Genomic DNA, 26975 nt, shown 5'->3' with positions numbered 1-26975 from the left:
GTATTTCAAGATTTTGTTTTTCAAAACTAATACTTTTTCTATTATAAATCACTTAACTTATGAATTAAAATAATCAATATTATTAATTTTATTAAATTTTAATTTTAAATACCAAAAATAACAGTTAAAAAAATACATGCAAACAGATTTTCACATAACAAGTACTACTTTAAATTAAATCATACAAATATTTGTTTATACATAAAGAGCTTATCTCCTATAATCTATATATATATATATATATATATATATATATATATATATATATATATATATATATATATATATATATATATATTATTTATATATATATATTATTTATCAAAAAATCAAAATCAATCATAGGTTAGAAAACTAGTTGATCAATTTTTTTTATAATTTAATCTGAAAATTTATCAAAACATAATATTTTCCTCACTTTCACTTAAAAATACTAATTTAATCACATATTTCATATATCAAATAAAAATAAATTTAATTTAATTTTTTTTTATTTTAATAAATTAAAAAAATATAATACTAATAATGATAAAATATTAAAATTTAAATATTATTTCATTAAATAACTAAATAATTAGTCTACTTGAATGAACCTGTAAAAGTAAAGAATTTGACAAAAAATATTTTGTTACAATTCCTTTAATAATCAAGATTTCATTATCAAAGTTCAAATTTAAATTAACTTATTATTATTATTAAGAAGAATACCATAGTACATATTTACCTATTCAATTAGTATAACTTTTTTAAAAAATAATAATATTCGAATTATAGTATGATTTATAACTTTAATTTCAATTTTTTTTTTATAAATTAAAGTTTTCTTTTCAAGACAATAATCTAAATTAATATATATATAATTTTCTCTTTTCAAACTAAAATTTAGTTTTGAATATGTATATTTTTAACAAAGGTATCTAATAACTTAAAAATAAGAAAGAAACAAAACTAAACCTTCTAATATTTTTTTCTTTTAAAATATTTTTTCTTTGATATTTGATAGACTTGAACTCATTTGTTAAATGTTCAAGTAAGTTTGATATATATTATTGAACTTATTTAAATAGTTAATATTGATTATATTTGATAAATTAATTCAATAATTTGCTCCAAATTTTTGTTTATTTATTTGTTAGGTAACAATTTAATACACAAATACTATTTATTCACAATAATAAGCTTAATTAGAGTAGCATTGCTTTATCAATTTTATTTATTTATATTTTTTTTCTTAACCAAAGTAGTTGAGTGGTAGAAGTTTCAATTTAAACGATTGAAAAAGGATTAAAGACGATTGAAAAGAGATTAAAGACGTGTCATTCTAATTCTCCTTACTTCAAACCCAAAAAAATATATATATTATAAGACATTGTTATAGAGTCACAATTGGCTAAACATGACGTGTTGAATGTGAGGAAGTGGGGGTTGAAGAGGCGCTTTGGGATGGGAATGACAGGCTGTATATCTTGGGAGAATAATGACTTATGACTTTCTATATGTGTTTGCATGGAAACATCCTATACAATTATTTTTCCTTTTCTTTTCTTAAAATAAACTTTCATTACCATTCCTAGATGAACCCTAGGGTCCGCATTTAGACGCCTTTTACCCAACCTGAGCCAACATTATTGACGAATCTACAACATTATTTTGATTCTTTTGGCACTATATGACTACACAGACTGGATCATACCTGGATTGAAATTTGCGAAGTCTCAAATTACAGAAGAAATGGTTGTCCATCTCATTTATAACCCTGTCATGACATTATTCACCTTTCCTAAGGTCTTAGCTTGTTTATTCTTTTCTTTCCAATTATCAAACCAAAATCCGAATACAAAAACAAGAACAAAAAGGAAATTGTACAATTTCCAAATAAACTAATGGCATTATAAAATGATGAGCCATGTGTGGAAAGGAAGCCAAAACCATCTTTGGCACTGTTTCGAATGGGTCTTAAATCTTGATATTAATCAAACACAAGTAATTGGCTTATGCCAGTAATAGCAACTTGCTAATTTAATATTCCTTACTCAAAGAATCATAGCTGGCAAATGCCTATTACCATTTTGGTTGCCCCTATTCAGATCTCTATTCTCCTAGCCCAGGATCTTCCCTCCCCCCGAAAATCCAATACTTTCTTGGGGTTCTACCACTAATTGCTAACTCATTTTTAAATTCGGGTCAAGTTGACTAAACGTGAGCTGTGAAGGGCTAGCTAGTAGTATAAATACACATGCAAATCTGTGCATGGACATCCACTCAACCCACTCCACACCTATAACACTAATTTCTTAATCTGTTTCATATTTCAAGAAAATGAAGAACAATGGTTTGGCTGCTCTCTTAGTCGTTTCTATTATCCTCACCTCATCACTCTTTCAATCCACCATGGCAGCAGTTCAGCCCCCGGCTTCAAGCCCTAATAACAGTAATAAATCCCTTCTCTCTGTATAAAGATATTGTTGTTTTGCCTTTTTCTGATTGTGGTTAAATTTATGCTTTGTGAAGGCGAATTTTGTCAGAAGAAGTGCGAAGTGAGGTGCTCGAAAGCTGGGGCTCACAAGAGATGCATGCAAGAATGCAAAATATGCTGCTCGAAGTGCAACTGCGTACCTTCTGGGACCTATGGGAACAAGTCAGAGTGTCCTTGCTATGCTAACCTACTCAACTCTAAAGGAACCTCCAAGTGCCCTTAATAATAATAATACTAAACTCATCCAAATTCCAACCCCACCAAACCCTAACCACCATTTCCTCTCAACCCTGCAAATAAAATTCTCCAAGAAATATATATGTCATTAGTCGATTCTGCATTTGTAATAAAATTTGACATGGCCTTTCTGCCTTATAATAATATATATGAATGTTCATTTTACATGCTTATTATGATCAACAAACATGTAGAACATACAATTTATACACAGAAATAGAAGCTAAAGCCTTTTGTATTCCACAGACAACCATCCATTGACATTGCGTAACCAATAGTCATGTATAAATAAACTGACATTACAAAATTGTCAACGGGCGTGTAGTCATCAATTTGTTTCTCCAGAATACCTCAATTTTATGTTTGAGGGAAAAAAGAAGATAACAGAAAAATGGAATTAAAACCAAGTATCCTAAATTTACCTTTCATTGCAAGTTGGGTCAGTTTTAATCTTGCTTACTTTAATCCGTCACAGTAGCTCAAGTGATAAGAGTCTTGAACTTAAGAGGTTGAGATCTCAAGTTCAATTCTCACGGAAAGCACCAAAATTGAAGTAGAGGTAGCAGTGGGATGTTGTACTAACCTCATCAAGGAAAAATATCTAAAAAGTAATAAATTTGCTTACTTTCAAGCCCATGTAGTAAAATGCCTAAGTCAAATAGTTTATCACCAAAGAGGATGACTTGGACTTTGGAGATGAAAAGGTAGAGAAGAACAACCATTCAAAGCAAAAGAACTCGCTAGCTAAAAGGATTAGGATTCCTTTCTTTTCCAAGAAAAACTATCTTAAGAGGCTTCATTTGAAACGAACCTCTACATGCATAGTACCTTTGTAATTCATAAGAAAAATGTTGCTCTTAACTAGAAATACAATCAAATCCATTGGTAGATCAAACTTTATATTTCTTGTATTAATTGCTCTTAACATCAATGAAACTGCAACTATCTGACAAATTAAATCTAGACATATGATGTATATATACCTCCTTGCTCAGTCTCTTCCACCATTGTTCTGTCGTTGGTTTTTGAAATGTCCGAGAAGTGATTGAGCCTGCAACAGCACAAACAAAATGGTGAGCACAAGAATGTCTTAATCTTCATCAGAACTTAAAACTAACACTTCGGTGTTTTCTAGATTAAACAAGTACGTTTATCTGAAAATAAGTCCTATCAAATTCTTAAAATAAATTAAATAATTGCACTATATGGAATCTGATTTAATATAAAACTTAAAAAGATGTCACCATCCATCATACTCAATCGCATAATAATCACTACTCCTACAGCCGATTCCAGATAGATCCAATTTCTAAACTCAGTACTTAAGAATGAAATTACCAGATTTTAGATTCCCTCCATCTCATTTTATATGACATAAATGCAACTAATCAGAGTTTAAAAATTAAAATCACATGGCTGTAATAGTCACACAATAAATTGTCCTTGTTTTTCATTGAAAGTACATTCAAGGATACTGAAGTTCAAAAAAAATATTTAAGTTATTAGTTTGATTAAGAAAAATAGTGATTTGGATGGACTTGAGACTCATGGCCTTTCAAGAGAGAATGTGGAAGAATTTCCACAATTTCATAATAATACAAGTTCTAATTTTTATTTAAAACAAATATATTGTTGATGTGCTTGGAAAAGTGATGTGGTTCACATCCATGTCAAATAAATGGGACCAGAGAAAAAAAAATCACATGCCACAAAATAGAAGGAGAACCAACTGTACAGGCCATAGGTTGTACCTTTTCTTTAGCTCGTGGAGTGCCAGATCGTAAAAGTGCCACTAACGGGGGAATGACTCCCTCCTGAAGAACCATATTGCAGAATCTATTGCTATTCATACAGAGTTGCAGAAGAGCAGCTGCCGCATTCTCCCTTCCCCGAGCCGAACCCAACTCAATAGTATCAACAAGCACCGGGATGCCTCCCTCCTGACCAATGGCAGTCCTCCCCTCATGGATACTGGAAAGATTTGACAAAACAACAACTGCTCTATCAACCATTCCTGTAGCAGGGTCCATCAAATCAATAAGGTGCTTCACTGCTCCAGCCTGAATGATCCGGGCTTTGTTTTCATTAAATAATGTCAAGTTAAACAAAGCTGTTGCCGCATCTTTCTTCCCCCTAAGAGTCCCATTTGCAAGAAGATCAACTAATGGTGATATAGCCCCAGATCGTCCAATTTTTATCTTGATGTCCTCAACTGCTGACAAACTATAAAGCGTAGCAGCAGAGTTCTCCTTTGCTTCATCACTACCTGTCTGCAGTACGTGTATTAGATGCGTAATTGCACCAGCATTTGCAATTGCAATTTTGTTATTATCGTTAATTGACAAGTTGAGTAATGCAGTAACTGCATTTTCCTGAATCCTAGCATCACTAGACTGAAGTAGATTAACCAGAAAGACGATCGCCCCAGAATTCGCAATAAGAATCCTGTTGCTCATATTATCCTTGGCAAGCTGCCTAAGTTCAGCGGTGGCGTTTCCTTGAATATCAACTGAAGAGCTACTCAAGTCCACTACAAGAGTCTTGATATGGTCTTCCATTCTGGAAAGGTCGTCAGATATTCCAATCAGGGGAGAAGAAACAATTTTTGGAATACTCCTGTCAGTAGGTCGGCGTCCTATTGTATGGCTTCGGAATCTCGTCTCTAACCTTGGTGGGAACTCACTTCTGATTTGTGAGGTTGTCAAGATAGAAGCATCCTGGGGCTCTGAGGGCATTTCACTGCCCTCATTGACCAGATCTGGTGGCATACTTGAACTAGATTCAACGAAAGAGGCAGAGGCAGTTCGGATATGACCCTTGGGCGACTGATTATCAGATTCCATCTCTCTTTCGCTCGAGTTCAGTTGTGTGTCCTCAGTGTGTGTTAGAGTAAGTATCTCATTACTCAAGCTAGGTTCATTACCAACCGTAGAAAATAATGAATCCTCCGACAATGATAACGAGCTTAAAGGAGAATTCTCATCTTGGCTGCTTCCACTAGATGAGATCAGGCCAGTTGGAGGGGATACAGAAGACCGAGTTCTACCAGGTGATGACAACTGATGCTGCTGTGAATGATTATTTTCAGAACTATTTCCCTCATTTTCAATCAAAGAAGGTTGGTCGGGCAGCTTCACATTATTCTTGTCACACCAACTCGCAATTAAAGCCTTTACGGTATAATTAGGAACAAGATTGGTGTGAGCCAGAGTCTGCCTTGTTTTAGGGCAGACCATAAGCCCAAGATCTAGCCACTTCCTTATATAAGCCCGCTCGTATGTTTGTCCAGAAGGAACAATAACCGGATCAGTCATGATCTCAAGTGAAAGAGGACAGCATAAATCAGTAGGTATAGGAACATAGTTTGAATTTTCAGCTTGTTTTGCTGCAATGAGGTGCTCCTGCATGTGACCAACCACAGATATTAACTGATCTATGTAGTCAGCATCACAAGTGTTATCAGCTTGTTCAGAATTTTCTTTCAATTTTTCCAGTGCCACTGCCTCTATCAGAAGGTCCTGGTTAGACTTCAAGTTGAGGGAATCGGCACATTTCTTCTGGCACTCTGACATGCATCCAAAGCCATCCCTTCGCTCTCTTACCGCTTCGTTAATAATTGCAGTTGTTTGGTGCAAATCCATCTGTTTAATTTTCTGCATAGAAAGCTACAATACGATGTGCCAAAATTGGCTATAATGTTTCTTCCTCATAGATGCAGTAGAAAAACTCAAACTGTTGATCATTATGGATACCTCCAGAGATGATGCAATTTGTTCAGCAGGTGGATGTTTTGAAGACTTCAAGAGGTCTAAGATTTCCAAACCAGTATTACAAACCTTAAATGTCAGTGATTCAACCTGCAGAACCTGGAGGTAGTCCAGACAAGCATATTAGAATAACTGGAGTCTTCTCCCAAAGATTAAGGAAGTTCATAAGCTTATTGGTAAGGAGGATGAAACCAAGCTCAAATAAAGAAAATGGACGAGTTCAAAAAATCATGTTATGAAACCAATACAAATTAAATATCTGAAAATAGTACAGATTTGAGATTCTACCAAATAAATTTTGCTCATAAGTGGGTGCCAATTTCCAAATAGTTCTGCCAATTCATCAACACATTGTCTTAGTTCTACAAAAGCCTCCTGCATAGTTTCCCAATTAGCCATGCTAGAATTGACAATAGCATCAAGAGTAGGTTTCATCAGCCTCAATATCTCTTCAATATTTTTGTAGCTTTTTTGAGCTGGACCATGAATTATGCTATCACAAGATGATAATTGAAAGAATGAAGTGAAAACATGGAGAAGCGCCTTCGCCATAGGTATCTCTGTGAGACCTGCATTAACAACAGTACAACCATGAAGAGAACAACCAAGGTTGGAAGGGCCATATTATTCCCCAAAGGGGAGAAAAAAGAAAGAACGCCCACTTGGCAAAAGGGAGTTTGCAGAAACAAACCTTAATGAGATTATTTATGGAAACACAGTAAAGATCCATGATAAAAAAGAGAACAAATGAGTTGAGATTTTCAAAAATAATGTGTGGGCAGCTATGCTTAATTGACTATGTGAGAATCTCTCTCATCAGTAACCAACGAGATCTAAATACATCTGATGAAAGAACAGAAAAGTTCCTAAACATATAGCAACTGACTTTCACAGCCTACAGATAAAGTGGTTAGGGTATTCCAATTAGAATAAAAAATAGTAGATATAAGAAGGGCACACATTTATCATTTATTGTTAAAAAATCAACAAACTAACGATAAAGCTGCATATAATGATGGTAGCAAAGTTGTGGGAACATCAGAGTTCAGCACAGCCATAAAAGACTAATAATAGATAAAATTCCTGTTATTTGAGTCCACAGGATCCATTGTGTCTCAAAACCAAACTGTATCGCCATAGAGAAGATGCATGTCTTTTTTCAGAACAAACCTGAAGCTCCCAATCAATATGCTTCACGTAGCCAGCCTTTGAGAAGCCAAATTTCAAAATTATCGAAAATGAAATCTCTGACACTCATGAGAAGCTTCAAATTCAGTACCAATGCATGGATACATATGGAAAGATACAAATTTTTATATAATGCATTGGTGAGACCCTGCATGATAGTGAATTTAAAAAAAAACACGCGAGAACCAAAGGAGAAACGAATATTTCAAGACAACATGATTGAAAAAAATTGTGGTCAAATACAAATTCAAAAGTTGATGTTGATGATATGGCTTGAAAGAAATGACAAGATCTTTAATGCAGTGGAAAATGATGCAGCAGTGGTTTGGAGAAGAGCTAAAGAATTGGTGAGGCTTCACGCTTATACACGTGAACGGAAAACAGAAGAATTGTTTTAAGAAGTGTTTGCGTCAATTAAATCTAAGGTGAGTATGCTTTTTCTCTTTCGTTACTTATGTTCCACGTTTCTTTGAACGCTTTTATTATTGAATCGTATTTCGCAATATTTCAATGTATATGCATTAAATTTCAAAAGGAAATTATTTAGGTTGGAGCCTAATATGTTAAAATCTAGTTGATCTATGATTCAATAATTTATCTTTCTCTCAACAAGATTAGGTATTTATTATCCATAAAATAAGTGAAGAGATCATTACTATAAGCAGCACAGACAATAGAGATCAAGACAGTGCTCCAGTATTATCAATAAAATCACACTAGTCAGTTTCTACAATTACAACTACGTCAAGACTAAGTCAATGAAGCCTTTGCATATCCAACCAAGTTAGGGCGACTGTGATATAATAAACCACATAGTAAATTATGATAAAATCTAGTTGATTTATGATTCAATAATAGTTATCTTTATCTCAACAAGATTAGGTAGTTATTATCCATAAAATAAGTAAAGAGATCATTACTATAAGCAGCACAGACAACAGAGATCAAGACAGTGCTCTAGTATTATCAATAAAATCAAACTAGTCAGTTTCTACAATTACAACTACGTCAAGACTGAGTCAATGAAGTCTTTGCATATCCAACCAAGTTAGGGCGACTGTGATATAATAAACCGCACAGTAAAAATCATGATAAAACCTCTTTGATATGATGAAAACCAGTGCCAATTAAGGAATCTTCAATGAACTCAATCCAAGGGAGACAGATGTATTTAATGCTTAACCTAAAGCCCCTGTAGCTCCATATCTCACCAAAAACCTTTTGAATAAAGAAAACTGGTGACCGTATCATTGAGGCCAATCAGAAATCTAATCTACAAGCTGAAGGAGGAAATTCTATATACTAAAATCCAAAACATAACAGCAAATTGAAGTTGAGAATAGAAACTGAAGCTGAAGCTTCCTAATAAACACATACAATAAACAAAATACACAGGAATCAGCAAGAGTTGGCCTGAGACTAAAATCCAAAACATCAGTATCGCTAATAGCAAGTGTTTCGTTCTGTACAAGATCAATTATCGCCATTCATATCGAAATTCAAGCACGTAAGATTCCAGAAAAACGCAAACGATCGATGAAAACTTGGAAACACGTATACTATCATCATCATCATCATCAGAGAGAGATAGAGATAGAGAGAGAAAGCTCACCGGCCGGAGCAACGGAACCGTTAAAGGACTCTTTCTTCTCCGTCGTTCACTGTAACGTCCTGATTACACATTTTCTTTGTAGTAGTAATAGGAGTCAGTAAGTATAGTTCTACTTTTCTTCTTGTCCCTTTGTAGACTCTTAATTTATTATTTAAACCCCCCTATTGTTCTGACTTAATTACATTAATAGCCTTTTATTTGTGGTGAATATATTACCTTTATTGCTTAATTGACCAATTGCACGGCCTATGTACAAAGTAGTAAACTTCCTTGAGTACTACCAAACAACACGTGTCACTTTTAAATTAAAGGTTGTTAAATTTGAAAATTGAAATAATAATAAATTTAAATAATTTATGGTCTTTTATATTTATTTATTTATTATTAATTTGTTAATTAAATATTAATCTTTTTACCGAACAATTCATTTTTTTTAATAATGATTTAAATAAGGTCCAAGTCTATTTAAATATTTAGTCTTTATTAAATTAATTTAATAATTGTATTCAGTGTCATATTTTAGTCTTAAGAGCTAGTTTGATCTGGGATTATTTGTTTTTTTCTTTTTCTATAAATTATTAATTAAAATATTAATATCTTCTTTTAATTTTATAAAATTTAATATGAAATAATATATCTAAATAATTCATTCTTTGATTTTTCATAATTCTATTTTTTTTTCAAATAACCTCAATGTTGTTCAATTTCTATATCATTTCAAGGAAATTTAATGTTGTTCCATATTTTATATCATTTTGTTGGTTTAAATTTCGTGAAAAGTTCTTATTAAAATAAATTAAAAGAATATTGATATGGTTCATTTATTTATTAAATTGTTGAAAATTGATTGAAACAATTTATGTTATTAAAACAAAAATGAATACCATTATATATTAAATTTTCAAAATCAATCAATTATTTCATTAGAGATATAGTGACGGACTTAGCCGAGAAGTCAAGAATATTTTATGCCCTCAATCTCAATTCAACCGAACTCGAACTCGGAGCTGTATGGATAAAATTTGGCATGACTTTTAGGGTTGAATTTAGCGCTTCTTAAATAAAGTTTGAACCCTTATTTGAATGCACTAGGGTTGGGTTTGTTGCTTGGATAAGTTATTTAATTAGCCGTTTAATGTTTTCATACTATATGCGACATCATCCAAGTTGATCGATTGACTTGTTTGTAAGTACTTATTCATAGTTTGGGGGTAAATATTAGATTATGAAATATCGTTTGTAAGCTTAATCCTAGTTTTAGAGTAAATTAAATTTCACATATGATATGACGATGATAATGTTCCAATAGATATTCTATTGAAGATTTTGGGCTGACTTCAATTTTTTTACATTTTGCACTATAAAAGGTCATATTTAAATGATTTTGGAAGTCTTTTGAGGTTTTACAATGAATTTAAAAGTTATTTTAATTATTTTGCACCACAATTATGTAATTACTTTTTATCTTACTTTATTTCTTTATTTATTTTAATCTCTTTCAAAAACACAAACACAAATTAACAAAATTAGCATATAAGGATACTAATCAAGACAAGGAGAATTCTAAGAGCTTTAAACTATATTATAATTTTTCCACTTCATAAAGTAAGATTGTTTGTATTTTAAATCAAAGTATGCAAATTTGTTTGTTTTTAAAGGTGAGAGAAAAAGGAATATGCCATGATTTCAAATGAAAAAAAAAGCCTATACAAGCGGATTCCCATGTGCAACCTCTTTTAAAAAGCCTAATTTTCTTTTGATTTTTTGAGCTATGTATTTGATAAAGACGAGAGACTCGACTCCTCCCATTTCTATATATGTTTTTTTTTTATTTGTTTGTATTCACTTAATTTTAAGACGTTTTAAAGTGAGAATCGAACATAATATTAATTTTATTTGTTTTCAAAGTTAGTAAGAGATCATGAAATGAAGATATATGGATTCAGATTGTGGACATCCCCATTTATCATATATTTGATACTTTATTAATTGTAATCATTTATAGTAGTAGCACATCATATATAATTGCAACTAGTAACAATAAATAATATTTCCGCCACACATGCTAAGACTGAGCTAACTAATTCTTTTTAGATATTGCCCATATAAATCTGAAATTAGAATTCACTGCTTATCTCATCTTTTCTGACCACATGACCTTCTACTTTCACAAATTCTTTTATTCCATTCTTCGATATATCTCTCCACGAGGCAATGAAGCGATCTGGAATCGTAATCTCGCGTATTATAAGGTACATTATGAAGCCTATGTATCCAACCGTTAAAATCGCGGTTAGAGTGCCATAAAACAATCCTTTTATCTCCGAAGCAAAAAAATCTCGAAGAAGATAGCCATTTATTGCCATAACAAGTGCAGCCACCAACCACGAAGCTCCCTGTAGTTAATTTCATTCAAAACACAAAGAAATTAAGGTTAACAAAGAGAGGAATGTTAGAATTCTCATATGAACAAGCCCTAACAAACAAACAAATGTTAGAATTTTGGTAAACTTAATTTTTTAGGACATTATTATAGATAGGAATATAAATATATAGTCTTAATTAGGATTTATGTAGGTTTTTTTTCGAATACCTATTGTAACATACTATTTTTTTTTTTTAATAAATCTATATGTTATCTAAGTGTTTTATTTATTTTTACTTGTTATCGATTTATAACAAAAGAAAGGGTAACTTACCTTAAGGACACGACCAATTCGAAAGACACCCATCAACTCCTCCTTAGAAACCAAACATAACAAAGGAATAAGCGCGAAAGGGATCTGAATAGATTGAAGTACATTCAACCATTGGTTCAAAACATCGAGAGTATCTTCCGAGCTTTCGAAAATGAGAGCGAGGATCATAGTTGGAACGATAGCAAAACTTCTAGTTATCATTGATCTTATCCATCTCTTGACTCGCAAGTTTAGAAATCCTCCCATGATGAACTGCCCAGCATAGGTGCCCGTAATCGTGCTGCTCTGACCGGCAGCTAATAACCCGATGCCCCATATGTAAAGTATAGGAACCGCATAAGATCCATACTTATCTTGAAGATATTGTCCAGCGTTAAGAAGTCCAATGTTATCCGCTATATCAGTACCGAAAAATGCTTTTGCGAAAACGGTTGTAACAAATAGATTGATTATGAACGATACTACAACCGCAACGGTTGATTCTATAGAGAAATATCTAAGAGCTTCGCTAACATGACTAACTTTGTTCTTGTCCACGTCTCTTGATTGGACGAGACCCGAATGAAGGAAAACGTTGTGAGGCATAATAATGCAACCAACAACACCCACAGCTTGTTGGATTGTTCTTGAACTTAACCTTGGAATCAAAATGCCTATGACCAAGGAAATAAAAAGTTAGTGTGTTTCATAATACAACTTAGTATTGTTGTAAAATAATCCTTTTATATACAAAAGATTTCATTTTATTTATGTAACATTTATTTTGTAGACATTTTAATTTAGACTTAAAATTCAGTATTTAACACTTAATTTTCATTTTACTAACAAAAATATCATAAATAACTACTTACCATAAATAAGTTCTTTCCCATTGGGCTTTGTCTCCCCAAACATCCACGCAAATGATATCGCCATTGTCGCGATGAGAACCGCAAACACTGCCTCTAACTTTCTTACTCCATAGTTCTCAAGAAGTAGAAAAATGAAGCTGTCATCAACCAAAATGAAGATAAAATATTTATGATAATTGCTTAAATTTAACGATAAATACAAGTGTAAAGTGTTATCAAACACACCACCAACACATGAATCATTAAGTTCAAAAAAAAAAGATCGATAATAAAATAATAATTTTTTTATGGTAAGAAAGTGAGATAAATTCCTTCGTATTTTTTTTTTTTTCAATTTAATTGACTATTTTCTTTTTATAACTATTTCTTTTTATTAATTCTTAAAAAAATTGGAAAAATCCCCTTTATCCTTCATAATTCCCCCTTCCTTTTTTTAATGCATATCTCAATTATTTTGGACAACTCAACTCTAATTCCTATATCCCTAAAATTAACCATTTAAAAAATAATAAAAACATAATTCAAAAGGATAATCATTGAGCAAACATAAAAATTGAATAAATGAAAATACCAATAAATTTTGAATCAATGTCTAACTAAGTTATATATGAAAATCTTATCCCCATCCAAATTTAATTTAAAGAAACATAATAAAGAAAAGTTTCCAATCAAAAACTATTTATAAAGCAATCTTAAGCAAAAGATTAACTTACCAATCACAAGCAGTAATTACAACACCAGCCCATAGAGGAATGAAACCATTACTAAGAATCTTAATAGCAATTGCACTTCCAATAACTTCCTGAACATCAGCACCAATAAGCGCCACCTCGGCCATAACCCACAAAGTAAGCCTAGCCCATCTCGGGTATTCATCGCGACATAGCTCCGCCAGATGCCTGCCCGTGGCAACTCCAAGACGAGCAGCCAAGAGTTGGACGAGAAGACCCATGGCAGTTGCCCAAAAAAGCAACCAAAGCAATGAATACCCAGCTATAGCACCCGACTGAAGATCTCCTTCAAGGTTTCCTGGATCAAGAAAAGCTATACTCATAAGAAATCCAGGACCTGTGAAATGCCAAAGCTTCCGCCACGAAAAAGGCGGAGTCTTTGAATCATTTCCGTCTGAGTCGCCGCCGCCGCAGACCAACAATTGGTGCTCCATTTCTGTAGTTGGAATTGGATTCGAGGATTAGATATAATAAGGAATATGGAGAATAATGACAAAGGAAGGAAAGTGCTTGAAAAGAACCAAATTTGTTGGGGAGTTTTCTTATGATATTGGTATTATTAAAGAAGAAGATAAATTAGTACTGAAAAATTAAACTACCGGTCGCATGAAGAAGAAGGAATCATATACTATAGAAAGAACTACCGGTCGCCGTTCGTTCTTTCAACACACGTCATCTCCATTATGATTTCTTTTCTTTTATTTATGTACCTTTAATTAATTTATTCTTTTGTCATTTGTATCAGCCGTTCATTATTTAGAAAGTTTTGAAAATTAATTATTACTTCTTTTAATAACAATTTATTCTTCAAAGAAAGTTAGTTAACAAGAACCATTAGGATCTGATTCAAATATAACACTTTTTAAATAAGTTCAATATAATTTTATTTTAGCGATTTTATGGTTTTACTTTATTTATTGGAGTTCCAATTTATATGAAAAATGGCCTTCTAAATCATTTGAATTAAATTATTATTTTTTAACACGAGAACTTTAATTCAAAACGTTCTAAATATAAATCGAACTTGTGACTTTTAATCTTTTAGGATCACTCTTGTCATTTAAGTTACTTTAATATGTTAATATTGTGAAATTAAGTTAATATATTAATAAAAAATATATTTATAACCAATTGCATTTCAAACAAATTCTATCATAAGTGGTGTCTTAGAATAATACCTTTTTTTTTTATCTTGTTGGCATGACAATTTTTTTGGATATTGAGGAATAATGAAGAACTCTTTTTTAAAAATAAATTATTGAAAGAAAAATACAAATTTAATATTAGAAAGAGTATTTTAGTTTAAAATTTTGGAGTGAGATTTAAATTTTGAGTGATTTAAAATATTGGAAATATCATTTTGTTAAAATTTTTAATGTCATATATTTTCAAGTGATATATTTTATTTATGTGTATTTATTTTAGAAACAAAAAGGCCTGCAACTTGGGCTGTTTTGCATGTGGGCCAAATTGACTTGGGCAGTTGGTCCAAGCCTTCATAGTTCATTCAATGACCCGACCCGACTTCATTTAATAACTTATTCAGGCTTACAAGTTAGAACAAAATATTTGTATTTTCAAAATTATTTGAAATGGCAACTTAGGGTACATAGAGGGGTCGAAATTTACATCATAGCCATGGAAATGATGGAATTATTTAAGTATGTTGAAGGTCAACGAATTAGAAGACTTAAAGTTAATGTACGACTTCAAGAAAATAAGTCTCTTAAATTTTATTTAAGGCACATAGTAAATAAATATCATCAATTATCATGAACATCAAGCAAATAATTACTTTATTTATTTAGGAAGTTAATACGATAATCTTTTACGGTCTTAATTATTAATGCAATTTAAAAAGTTTTAAGGGATAATCGAGTTCGTAACATCACTCTATGTTATGTGATCAAATAAATGAATAAATAAAACTATTTAGTTGTAGTTGGGTTTTTGAACTCTAAACGAGTTCTTCACGTGACCTCTTTTACTATGTCATCACTTCACTTGTTATCTATGTAAACAAGATATGTATTTGGGCTTAATCGGTCCAAAACAAAAGTATTATCTTTTTATAAATAATAATATTCTTATATTAATTGACAAACTATGTTCTGTTCTGAGTTTTATTCTCACCAATTGTATTTTTTTTTTAGAATTTATTCTGCAAATTAAGCTTAAGTTCCAAATTTATTTTCATATATTAGCCTTTATAATATTTAATTTCTTCAAGATCGAGTTATATATAATACATATATATATTTAAAAAAGGTTCATGCAATAATTTTTTAAGCACAACAAAACAATGCATAACATCGTAACAAATTAAAAAAAAAGTAAAAATAGTTGAGTTCAATTTATGACCCAAAAAAAAATCATATCAGTATATATCTCAATAAATCACTGACACGTGATAGTAATTGAAAAACTATAAAAAAATCCCAAGTTATTGAAATCTCACTTAAACCTAAAAACACGTGTCCCGAAAAGTCATTCTCATCATCCTTGTAGGCTCGTTTGCCTGCTCTATTGGGGGCGTAAATCACATTGCGATCAATGAATTATGTATTATTATTTATTATTTTTCGGTGGTCGTTTTCTTGGCTTTATCCATCTTCTCATTTATCTTTTAATGAGGTGAAGTTGAAAATTTACTTAATCTTTCAAAAGATTCAAGTTGAATATTGTAACCAATTTTCTCAAAGTCATAAGTTTTCGGCCTCAATCATCCGTACCGCTTTTCATTCATGTATTTTATTCAAATATTATTAATTATTTCACTTATAAGTAACCAATTTTCGCAAAGTCATAAGTTTCCGGCCTCAATCATCCGTATCACCTTTCATTCATGTAATTTATTTGAATAATATTATTAATTATTTCACTTATAAGGACTCATTTTCATATTATGTACATGATTATTTTTCAAAAATAAATAAATAAAAAGTTCTTCTAAGTAAGTGCCTAATGTCTATATGAATAAATAAATAAAGAAACATCAATGAATTTCTTTTATAGCAACATGATGCCCACTAACCTATCAAATTTCATTTGAGTAGAACTAGCCAACACAATGCAATTAATAAGGACTATATGCTCCAACTAGCATATGTTGCCTTAGTGGAATACATTTGATTTGATTGTTTTGGTTGGTCAAAATGCTGCATGTTCTATTTCATTGGGTAAATTCCAATCAGTTGAATATTTATGCCTTAATTACTTATATGAGTTGATTCAATTCACCATGATCCACACAAACCAACCCTAATGAAGTGCGTTAGATATATAAGCTTTCACAATGTATGAAGACACAAATTGGTGCTTAAACTAATGGATTATATCAAAGAGTATATGTGTCAAATATATGTGATTCATTGAACTCCTGAATCCTTACAAAAGTAAACTTATCATCAAACAAGTAAGACAAAATTATATGCGAAAAAGAATAGTTGTTGTTTTACTAATATATTTTTTTGTAAAATTAAAGTAGAACTAACATGACACTTCACGTTCTCACTTACATTCAAAGCGATTTCAGATGGAATTGAACCGTGACATTTTAGTCTTTTAAGCCGACTCTTACTGATTTACATTGATAAAAATTTTTTAATAAATTTTAACTTTGTGTGAATGTTACTTATGAGAATTAAATTAATTATAACTCAAAGTATGAGACTTGTGACCTTGTAGTTCTTTGTTTAAGCTTTTTATTTTTTGATTTTTTATTTGAGATTAATTTTGGTGTGACTAGCACAACCAATTCTATGGTTAGTTATGATCCCTTTTAATTATATATGATTTTTATTAAGAATTTAATAAGAATTTAACATGAGACATTTGATCTATAAGGTAAGATTTGTTGTTACTCTGATTGTTTTTTATGACCCGAATTTATTTTAAGGTTGGCTAGCATAAACCTTAGATATTTGGTTTACAAGATAAGACTCAATGTCACTTCAACTATTTTAACAATTAAAAAATTATCACTTGATTTGTCTTTATATCACATGTTTAACTTGATAGGCTACAGTACTAATTTGTTTTTGTTTTTTTTAATGTTTTCACATTTAATTTAGTGTCTTTTAAAAAAAATAAAAAAATACATATTATCTATTTTAACTTATTAAATTTTTAGTGAAATTCGAGACATAATAATATATGGATTAACAAAAGTATATAATACTTGTCATTTTAATAAATAACCTTTGGATAAATATAATATTATTTTCCTATTAAATAATATTATAAATAAATGCATAGAACCCATTCCTTAAAATATTTTCCTTTAAATGTTAGTACATTAGGAAAATAGAATGATATACATTAGGAAACCAACAAACAACCCTATGTGATATAAAATACATTAGGAAAATAGAATATAAAATAAATTTCAGTTTTTGTTAAATAGTTCTTAATTATATTATACTATATATATATTATAAAATAGAATGATATACATTAGGAAACCAACAAACAACCCTATGTGAAGTTACTTGTCCTATTAAATGAAATGTTTAAATATGTCACCTTTATAGGAACACATAAGTTGCTTCATGAGACTTCACCAAGCAGATCACCATCTATCAGCTTTCCCATTTTTGGTTTGACATTGTTGGATCATTTTCAGTATCATTAACAAAGGTAAAACATAATCTAACCAGCTGTTATTTGAATCATCTCCAACTGGAGGGATTCATTTAATACAAAATTCTCCAATTGGAGGAATCTATATCTATATGTATGTGTTCATGCATCTCTCTTGTCTTATTCATTTATCCTCAAATGCCTACCCCATTAGTCACTTTGAATTGGCAGATGCTGTTGATTGTATTTGCTAACTTCCCTTTATTTCCTTTCAAGAATTTAAGGTCTTATATGCTATCAATCAATCAAGAACTAAATCATCATGCATATATTCATGTATTTATTTATATATATGTATAACTTTTATTGAGATCATATGCCCTAGTGTAACATTAACTCCCCTACTTCAAATAAATATGATTTAAGTGATAATCAAATTTAACTCATATTGTATATCATTGTGGAGTATTGTTAAACAATTTTCCCCTACCAAAGGGTAAAGTGATTATTGAGTCTGATCCTTGAGATGTAACTCATGGCGAACAATCAAACTATGAGTTGGAACTTTGTTCGAAGGGGAACGTTGAAGCAAAGGATGTGACTAACCATGATACTAAAATTGATAATGAACATGTGGGTGATCGTTTAGAAATTGGGGAGGAATATGTCGTGTTGGGAACCATGACAAATCAACATATATGCAAATCTTCACAAAAACTTCTAGGTTGCATTTGCAAGCCGAATAGGGAAATCGTATGCAACATGATGGTAAATTTATTCATATTTAAGGCTATAACTCGGTTCTTAAAACTTCTATTTATAATACTTGTAATGATTAATAATTCGAATTGAAGTGGACCAAAAAAAAGAACGATCTATAATTTGAAGATTACTCATACATCATTAATATGTTGCTCTTATTTATAAAATATGATATTTTGTATACATTTCTTTAGTATTTATCATTCACTTTCTTCATTTATTGAGTAAGGGTCCAATAATAATAAAAAATAATTACTTTATACAAATTTCCAATCACATTTAACTCCTAACCATTACCATTTTTTTTAAAACTCAATATTTTTATTAAATCATGATACACTTAAAATATTACATCTAGTGCACAAGAATAGTAAACTAGATTAATACAAGTCAAGAAATGAAGTTTCCAAGACTAAATCAAAAATCTAAACAATCTGAGTGTTTAATTCTCCCTTCCCTATTAATCCCAATCCAGATTTCTGAAAATACTCATCCCTGTTACATCTTCTAATTCCACTTATCTAATCTTGGAGTTCTTCATTTTCTTTCCTTTCCCCGGTTTGTTTCTTTATCGACTCGATCTTCTAGACATGACTAGAATGCGCATGCTCCTCCTTCTTCCTCAACTCATCACTTCTAATTGCTTGGAAAAAAACAGTTGTAATTGAGATTGCAGAAGTGGGGATTATCTTATAGCTAGCTATATATATATACATAAATAATATTGTCTCATCATCAATCATCATGTCATGATCTATAACTAGTCTCATTTTCCTTGAGGAAAAAGAACAAGAATGCATGTCTAAAGGAATAATAACATTAATTTGCCTTTTAAAGCCGGAGATTTAGATCGATTTGAGATGGGTCATAGATTTCTTGAGCATCTTTGGAAGAACTTTCCACAAAAAAGCTTCCTGGCCAGACAACTCTGTCCTGTTCTTCATCAGTGCAAGAAACATTCCATCCTGGTTTGCTAAGAGGGGATTTCTTCATTAGTACTGTGATATTATTGCTGGAGTGGGGCTGGACTCCAAGGGACCGGCCGGAAGGGGAGGCTGCAAAGTGATCAAAGCCGCTGCGGCCACCGGTGGTGGTTGACATGGGGATGATCCTGTTGGACTGATATAAATGCTTCTTAGCTGTTCCTCTTTCTCTTTTGTGTGCATTTTGGTGACCTCCCAAGGCCTGAGAGCTGTAGAACTTCCTAAGACAGAAGTTGCAAGAAAACAGTTTGTTCTTGAGAGGTCTGAATGCTGATCTATGATGATCATCACCGGCGGTGGAGAATTCTCTTCTGTTAATTCCAAGGCTTAACCAATCACCCATATTGATCATCATGTCTCTTTCAATAGTATTAGCTTTAGTTTCTTGATTATGATCATCACTTGATGCTAAAGCCAATTCATGATCGGTTTCATCTCTTTCAGAGACCATTTTTCAAATAATCTCTTCTCTCTAGTGGTATTGGAATGAAGAAATTAGTTGTTTAGTGGGATGGATGCCCTTTAGCTTGTACAAAATTTGATCTAATATCTTATGTGGGGGCTACAATAGTGATTGTGTTATGTACATTGTTTTTAGTCAAAGCAAATATATATAATGCAATTAGTAAAACATGGGGACAAAAGGGTATTTTTAGGTATGAGAAAATAATTAATTAAATTCAATAAAAATGAAATATATCATGAGATTTAAGTTGAAGGAATTTGAGATAGTAATCATGATCTAGCTTACTAGTGTTCTTTATCACTAGCTTTGGATTCTCCACTTCATCTTAAAAGTGGCTTGAAACAAGAATATTATAGAGGTCACAAGTCAATCTAAGTTTGCCTCCATTACCAAATAAAATGTTAAATTATTATTTAAGCTTAAGTTGTATATCTTTATAGGTCTCATCATTTGTCGTGTGACAAGTTTTGCTTGCCTGATTAAATTGGTTAAGTGTGTTTACGAGTTTTTAATTTACAGGAATTAGTTGAACTCTTAGAAAAAGATAAAAATTTAGATTATTTAGTTTGAATAATATGATTAATTGGTTTAAAAGTTTTTTTTTTTTTAAATTATTCAGTTTGAACAATATGATTAACTAGTTTAAAGGCTTTAAGGTGGTTTATCTTTTTTTTTAATTTAAAAATAGTTTAGAATGAAAATTCGAATTCATAACTATAAGGACACGAGTTCATTTGCGTGATAAATGAGTTTTAACAATCTACATGGTTTTTTCTAGGTTATTGCATATTTTTCATTTGTTTGATCTTAACTTTATTTGAATGTTTTATTGATATTTGTGTGTTTGTAGGTTGGATTGTTAAACATATTTTATATATTATATATAAAAGAACTTGTTTGATGATAGTATGTTTAAGATTTTTATTGAATTTAGAAAAATATATTTTATAAAAAAAGTTTATTGTTTGGATTTTAATTGATTTAATTATTATGATGTTGTTTAATACTTAAAATTTAATTTCTAAATAAAGTAAAACTATTTTTTTATTTTAATTAATAAATTAAGTAATTAAAATAAATTGTATTTTGATTTTAATTAATAGAAAACAAAAAACATAAAAAAAGGTACAATTAAATATATACTATTTTCTAAAAGTAATGTACTTGTCTTGTACTATATAAAATGATTCAATTGCACGGTAAATTGATTGTACAAAGATAATTATATTGTGTTATGATACTTAAAAAAAACATTTCACTATTGAAATAAGCAGATATATTGTTATCATTTGACATATGATATGACTTGTTTGAAATTATGAGAATAATTTAAATTAAAAAAGCATTTGAACTACGTGTCACATTTTAAACGACTAAATTAAAAAAAAAATCTTCTTATATATTAATTAAACTTGGACCTAACATTTGATAAAATAGTTTATCTAAAATGTGGAGCCGCTTGTAAGATAAATTGCATATTTTTCAATGAGGAAAAGATGAATGTCATGAAACAATTATATATTCATATTCTTTAGTGCCGTACACATGGATATCACATTACACATGGATATTATTATATATGTATATATATATTAAATATAAGTAACAACGTTAATATTAATAATTTATTGGTTGGAAATGAAAAATTTTTAAAAAGAAATTTTTTTTCTTTCTAACAATCAAATTGCGCTAAATTGTCCCATTCCCTAATCATTTCTCATATATTAAATATAAGTAACAACTTTCATAATAATAATAATAATCTTTACTTGAATGAAGGTTACAGTTTGAGTGAGAATTAAATTTAAAATATTTTTTTATTTAAATCAATGTCTTAAATAAATATTTGAATAAAAAAACTGTTTTAAAAAAATTATAAATATTTTAGATTAACCTTCGAAAAAGTGTTTTTAAATAGTTCATAGTTTAGTATTGTTTTTTGTCTGCAACTTTAGTTTTTAAGTTCATTTATACATTTAAAACAAAAATTAAAATACATAATATATTAACATTAACTCTCTTTTTTTAACTAGGAAGAATTAACATAACACTCACAAACATATAATCTGTTTTTCATATAATAACCTCAGTGGGATATTTTAACATTAAATTAATAAAATATATTTTAGCTTTTAATTATTTCAAATTTGTAAGATAAATATATATGTTTATTTTTAGTAATACTATAATCGCATTACTTACGTCATTTTTTTTGTGTATATATTCAAAAATTATAGTTGAGATAGCCTTGAAAATATATTTAAGATGTGCTTAAAAAAATAAAAGATAAATTATGAATAAAATAAGTGGATAAATATGAGTTTTGTCATTTTTCTTTTAAAATTAAAAATGCAAATAGTGAATTTAAAATTAAGAAATTAGAGATCGTTTCACAACTTAGTTATTTATTTTCGGAGTGGGTTGAATCCCACCCTAACCCTAACTTAGATCCTCCCCTAAGTCTCTTTATTATATCATGAATTTAACACATATATAAAGTTCTTTTTCCATATTTACTTATATATAAAGATAAATATAAAAATCAACCATACATTGTATAATTGTCAAAATTATAAAATTACAATACTTTATGTATAAAGAGAATAAATAGGCTTTTTGAGTACCCTTATCTAACACATGACATGTTGGATGAAGACGGCCTTGGACTATGATTTTATATTTACCTAATTAATAGAAAAGAGAGAGATTGATTTTTAAATAAGATGAAAATACAAAGGATATGAAGAAGTATAAATGTAGTCAATAATTAAGGAGATGACTAGTTAGCTAGCTAGGTCCATTAATGTCAATTATGTGATCAAGGAAAGTGATGGCATGTCAAATTAAAGTCATACATTTGCTTTTGCCTGCTTGCTGTTTTTATGGATAATAGCTTTGTCCATTTTCATTTATGTCAAAGATATATAGGTTCTTGATTAGATTATTAACTATTAACACATTAACCATATGATCATGAAGACTATATAGTACTTGTATATATGATTGATCTATTTCTCATAACTCACATACTTGTTGTAACATATAATATGCCTCCTTATTGAAAACACTTTTTTGAAATAAATCTATTTTGATTAAAAAAAAAAAAACAGATTCAACTCAAAAAAGATGTTTTGAATGGACCCAATATGGTTGTGAATGACTTTGAATAAGTATGAGAGTTAGAGGATGTGTGATGGTGAGTGATAAAGAACTTATTTTAATGTAAGGGAGACATATAAAGTGACTTTTGGTCATCTTGAAAGAACCTACACTTTAGTTTCCTTCTTCAAATCAATCTTGTTTGTAATAACACTCACATAAATGTTTAGTGCTTATGTATTGCTTCAATTGATCCCACCACTATCATAAATCAACAATATGAGTTTATGGATTTAAGATTAGGTCCTTTTAGTTTCTTTCTAACCATATTTAGAACTAATTGGGTTGGACAGAAGATATCAAGTTAGTTTGATTGAACTGAATATATTTAGTAACAACAAAAAAATTTGGTATTTTTTTTTTCATATGATGGAAATGTTCCCTTTTGTGATGACTTTGATTTTGAGATGGAAACTCTTCACATGGCTATTTGTGTCCAAGAATGTCTTTGTTTATCTACCTTTAAATTAGTGGACTCATTTTGTTTGGATAATTTGGGTTTTAGTCTAAGGATTATTGGCAAAATTAGGATAAGATAGACACATTCCTTTTTTCACTTGAATTGACAATCCAATACATCTTGACTTTTGGTGGACAGGAGCCTACACAAGAGATTAGAATTTGTCAAAATAAAAAATAAATAAAAATGGTTGAATTATTATTGAAGGGAACTTGGATCATTTTTATCACTAGAAGGATTTTCAATTTGAATACACTGAGATCATGTAAGAGGAAACAAAGACAATCTTTTTTTTTTTTTTTTTTTATCTTCTGCAGCAGATAACTATGAAATCGAAACCATTTGACATTTTTGAGTGAATCTTCAATGTGCAATAGTCATCTTGAATACACTCATCATTGAAACACAGGTTAGACATTCTATTCGCCAATGCCTGGATATCATGATTTTCCCCTCCAAACTGAATTATGTGAATTTCAAAAATATAAATTAGAAATCTAGTTATGGGTTAAAATTATGTAACTATGAATCATTGAGAATGGTTGACTAAGAGATGTTGTTATCTTGAATCTACCTGCCTTTAATAAACCTGCTGCATATTGTTGATGAGAAATAATTTCATGAATGAATGATTGAATCCTATTAGCCTAGTTTTGGCTACAATTTTGTAGATAAAGTTACAAAGACTAATAGGTCTCAACTGTTTAAACAAACATTGGTTCGATTCAATTATGAAAGAATCACTTCTTTTTTCCATATTTTCCCACAATTTATGAAAGAACTGACCTGAAGGTCCATGTGTGTCTGGTAGCTTTTGTTGAACCGTCTTTTTGATCTGGTCTGTGGAAGGTATTGCCCCATGTTTTGCATTCCACTCTTCATTACTCAATCTTGAATCAATTCAAGAATATCATTCATACCATACCATATGTTCAGAAACTTCTGATGTGAACAGGTTTTGGTAGAATAATTGAAATTGATGCATGAGTGGTCTTCCCTGATCATCCTTAATTCTATTCACGATATGCAAGACAATGTGTTTTTGGGTAATAGAATTCGATTATTTTTTATCATGATTTAGATTAATACACTGAGTTATTCTCTTTAATCCATGTCTAGTCCACGAGAAGGAATGTGTAATTAATTAATCAAAGACAACAAGGAGAAGCACACCACTTAAGGAATGGAAGTGGTTATTCTGGAATATGTAATCAAAGACAATAAGAAGAATAATCTAATTTGGCCTAATCCAAATATACCAATCCAAGTTGAACGAAACTGGCCCATATGTATTTTTCAATAACTTAGTAAAGCCATAATAATAATAAGATAAGAGAAGGAAATAGACTAGTAATGAGCAAAAGAATGAAATTATTGCAATTATTTCTAACTGTTAAACTAAATCAAATGGTCTTAATATGTAGTGTTATTAAACTAATTAAGTCATAAATAATTCATTAGTGTGTTAATTCATGGTGTCCATATCCGAATTCAGATGTCAATTATTTGATTAGGATTGATCTCCTAACTTGTTAGTAATCTGTATTTATTACTATTTAATCTTTAAGGTTTTTATTAATAATTAGATTCTCTCAAACCCACTTATAGGGCTAGAATAAATTTTAATTGTGAAATAAGTTGTTATAATAATTTTAACAAATAAATTATTATTTATAAATAAACGATTACGTGTATCAATTAACATTAATGATTCATATAAACTTTATATTATCAAATTTATTTGAGAATTTAACCGAACTGATGGTTAATATGTTGAATAAATTAGTACCTATCATAATTAAGTCTTAAAAATATTATATGATGTTTATTTATTAAACAATTCAATCAACACAATTTATTTAATTAATTAAATGTGTTTGAATTTAATAAAGAAACTTATTATAATGAAATATCATGTGCAATTATATTCAAAGTAATTGAATTAAAATGGGGATAATCATAGTAGATTATCATGCTTCTCCCTTAGGATTAGTTGAGATTCTTCAAATTTGTGTCTCATTAAAATAAACATCAATTAATAATTGGCTAGAATACTAATCTGGGGCTCTAACTTAAGCAACTTGGGTTATTTGGGGCTTAAACTTCTAAATCCATTGTATGATGCTCCAATTTAATAAAAATGAGGACTCTCTCTTAGAGCTTGTTTGATTTGGGTCTTTTATGATTTTATTCATCTTTTTTTTATAAATTTTCTCTTTATCATATTATTATTTTAATCATTAAATTATTTATTTTGTCAACTAAAATATATTTATTTTATTTTTATTAAATTTAAATTTTAAATAAAAAAATATTTTAATAATTAAATTAATTAAAAACTTAAACAACTTACTTTTTCTATAAATAATATTTTTTAGACAAAAAAAATTAAAATAAATAAATAAAATACGATCAAACAAACTCTTAAGAGCTTTGATTTAGAGTTTGCTTAGGATTTTTATTAAAACTAGCATGAATCCCGTGCATTTGCACGGATTAGAATATATATAAAATATTATTTATTTATAAATATTTGGGATAAAATTAAGTTTCATTTTAAACTTAATATTAACTTATATTTTATCCGTTCGATACCCACTTAACCCCTCAATTGACCATCATCTTGTGACCTCACACTTTCAAATGCTCGTCAAACCAACCATTAATTCCAACCTCACACTCGACAAACTACCCACCACCCGACCTCCATCTCGTGACCTCACACATTCAATTTATCACCACACCAACCTTTAATTCCGACCTCACATTCGACAAACAACCCACCACCCGACCTCCATCTCGTGACCTCAAACTTTCAAATGCTCACCAAACCAACCACTAATTCCGACCTCACACTTTCAGATGCTTATTATTTGGTTAAAAGTTGCGCCACATAATATTATAGTCAAGAATATATCGTTGAAAATATAAATTTGCATGTTTTGGGATTCGAAACTTGGTCTTCCACATGAAATGTGAATACTTAAACCGCTAGATTACATA

General features: G+C 30.0%; 4 protein-coding genes across 5 annotated transcripts; 1 reads left to right on the top strand and 3 right to left on the bottom strand.

The window, feature by feature from the left end:
- The first annotated feature begins 1857 nt into the window (after positions 1-1857).
- On the top strand, positions 1858-2867 carry LOC124927675 (peamaclein-like). The gene is made up of 2 exons (XM_047468130.1): positions 1858-2431; positions 2512-2867. Exons 1-2 carry the CDS (start codon positions 2320-2322, stop codon positions 2697-2699), a joined length of 300 nt encoding a protein of 99 aa, XP_047324086.1. The 5' UTR covers positions 1858-2319; the 3' UTR covers positions 2700-2867.
- A 586-nt stretch (positions 2868-3453) lies between these two features.
- Positions 3454-9413, bottom strand: LOC124924113 (U-box domain-containing protein 4-like). 2 transcript variants are annotated; one of them, XM_047464182.1, is made up of 6 exons: positions 9281-9320; positions 7651-7816; positions 6769-7049; positions 6466-6579; positions 4465-6378; positions 3454-3764 (listed from the first exon to the last, which is right to left on the bottom strand). In XM_047464182.1, the coding sequence occupies exons 3-6, from the start codon at positions 7030-7032 to the stop codon at positions 3705-3707; spliced, it is 2352 nt and encodes a 783-aa protein (XP_047320138.1). In that variant the 5' UTR covers positions 7033-7049; positions 7651-7816; positions 9281-9320; the 3' UTR covers positions 3454-3704. The 2 variants fall into 2 exon arrangements, with proteins under 2 accessions (XP_047320138.1, XP_047320139.1); XM_047464183.1 differs by lacking the exon at positions 7651-7816 and having other exon boundaries at positions 9281-9413.
- Positions 9414-11221: 1808 nt separating this feature from the next.
- On the bottom strand, positions 11222-14100 carry LOC124925507 (metal transporter Nramp3-like). Its single transcript, XM_047465530.1, has 4 exons — positions 13544-14100; positions 12831-12967; positions 11980-12632; positions 11222-11676 (listed from the first exon to the last, which is right to left on the bottom strand). The coding sequence occupies exons 1-4, from the start codon at positions 13993-13995 to the stop codon at positions 11398-11400; spliced, it is 1521 nt and encodes a 506-aa protein (XP_047321486.1). The 5' UTR covers positions 13996-14100; the 3' UTR covers positions 11222-11397.
- A 5436-nt stretch (positions 14101-19536) lies between these two features.
- On the bottom strand, positions 19537-20338 carry LOC124924868 (zinc finger protein 7-like). Its single transcript, XM_047464854.1, has one exon. It carries the CDS (start codon positions 20336-20338, stop codon positions 19736-19738), a length of 603 nt encoding a protein of 200 aa, XP_047320810.1. The 3' UTR covers positions 19537-19735.
- Positions 20339-26975: the final 6637 nt, after the last annotated feature.

Source organism: Impatiens glandulifera, chromosome 2 (genome assembly GCF_907164915.1).
Source record: "Impatiens glandulifera chromosome 2, dImpGla2.1, whole genome shotgun sequence".
NCBI classification, from domain to species: domain Eukaryota; kingdom Viridiplantae; phylum Streptophyta; class Magnoliopsida; order Ericales; family Balsaminaceae; genus Impatiens; species Impatiens glandulifera.
This window is presented reverse-complemented; position numbering and strand designations above follow the sequence as displayed.

Excerpts from the sequence above, each read along its gene's own strand:
- LOC124924113 (XM_047464183.1), bottom strand. The coding sequence starts at position 7,032 with ATGGCGAAGGCGCTTCTCCATGTTTTCACTTCATTCTTTCAATTATCA. Across the intron at positions 6,580-6,768 it reads TTATGAGCAAAATTTATTTG|GTTCTGCAGGTTGAATCACT; the intron begins GTAGAATCTCAA and ends GACTACCTCCAG. Across the intron at positions 3,765-4,464 it reads CTCCACGAGCTAAAGAAAAG|GCTCAATCACTTCTCGGACA; the intron begins GTACAACCTATG and ends GTGCTGTTGCAG.
- LOC124925507 (XM_047465530.1), bottom strand. The coding sequence starts at position 13,995 with ATGGAGCACCAATTGTTGGTCTGCGGCGGCGGCGACTCAGACGGAAAT. Across the intron at positions 12,968-13,543 it reads GTAATTACTGCTTGTGATTG|CTTCATTTTTCTACTTCTTG; the intron begins GTAAGTTAATCT and ends GGTTGATGACAG. Across the intron at positions 11,677-11,979 it reads GAATTGGTCGTGTCCTTAAG|GGAGCTTCGTGGTTGGTGGC; the intron begins GTAAGTTACCCT and ends AATTAACTACAG.
- LOC124924868 (XM_047464854.1), bottom strand. The coding sequence starts at position 20,338 with ATGGTCTCTGAAAGAGATGAAACCGATCATGAATTGGCTTTAGCATCA.
- LOC124927675 (XM_047468130.1), top strand. The coding sequence starts at position 2,320 with ATGAAGAACAATGGTTTGGCTGCTCTCTTAGTCGTTTCTATTATCCTC. Across the intron at positions 2,432-2,511 it reads GGCTTCAAGCCCTAATAACA|GCGAATTTTGTCAGAAGAAG; the intron begins GTAATAAATCCC and ends TGCTTTGTGAAG.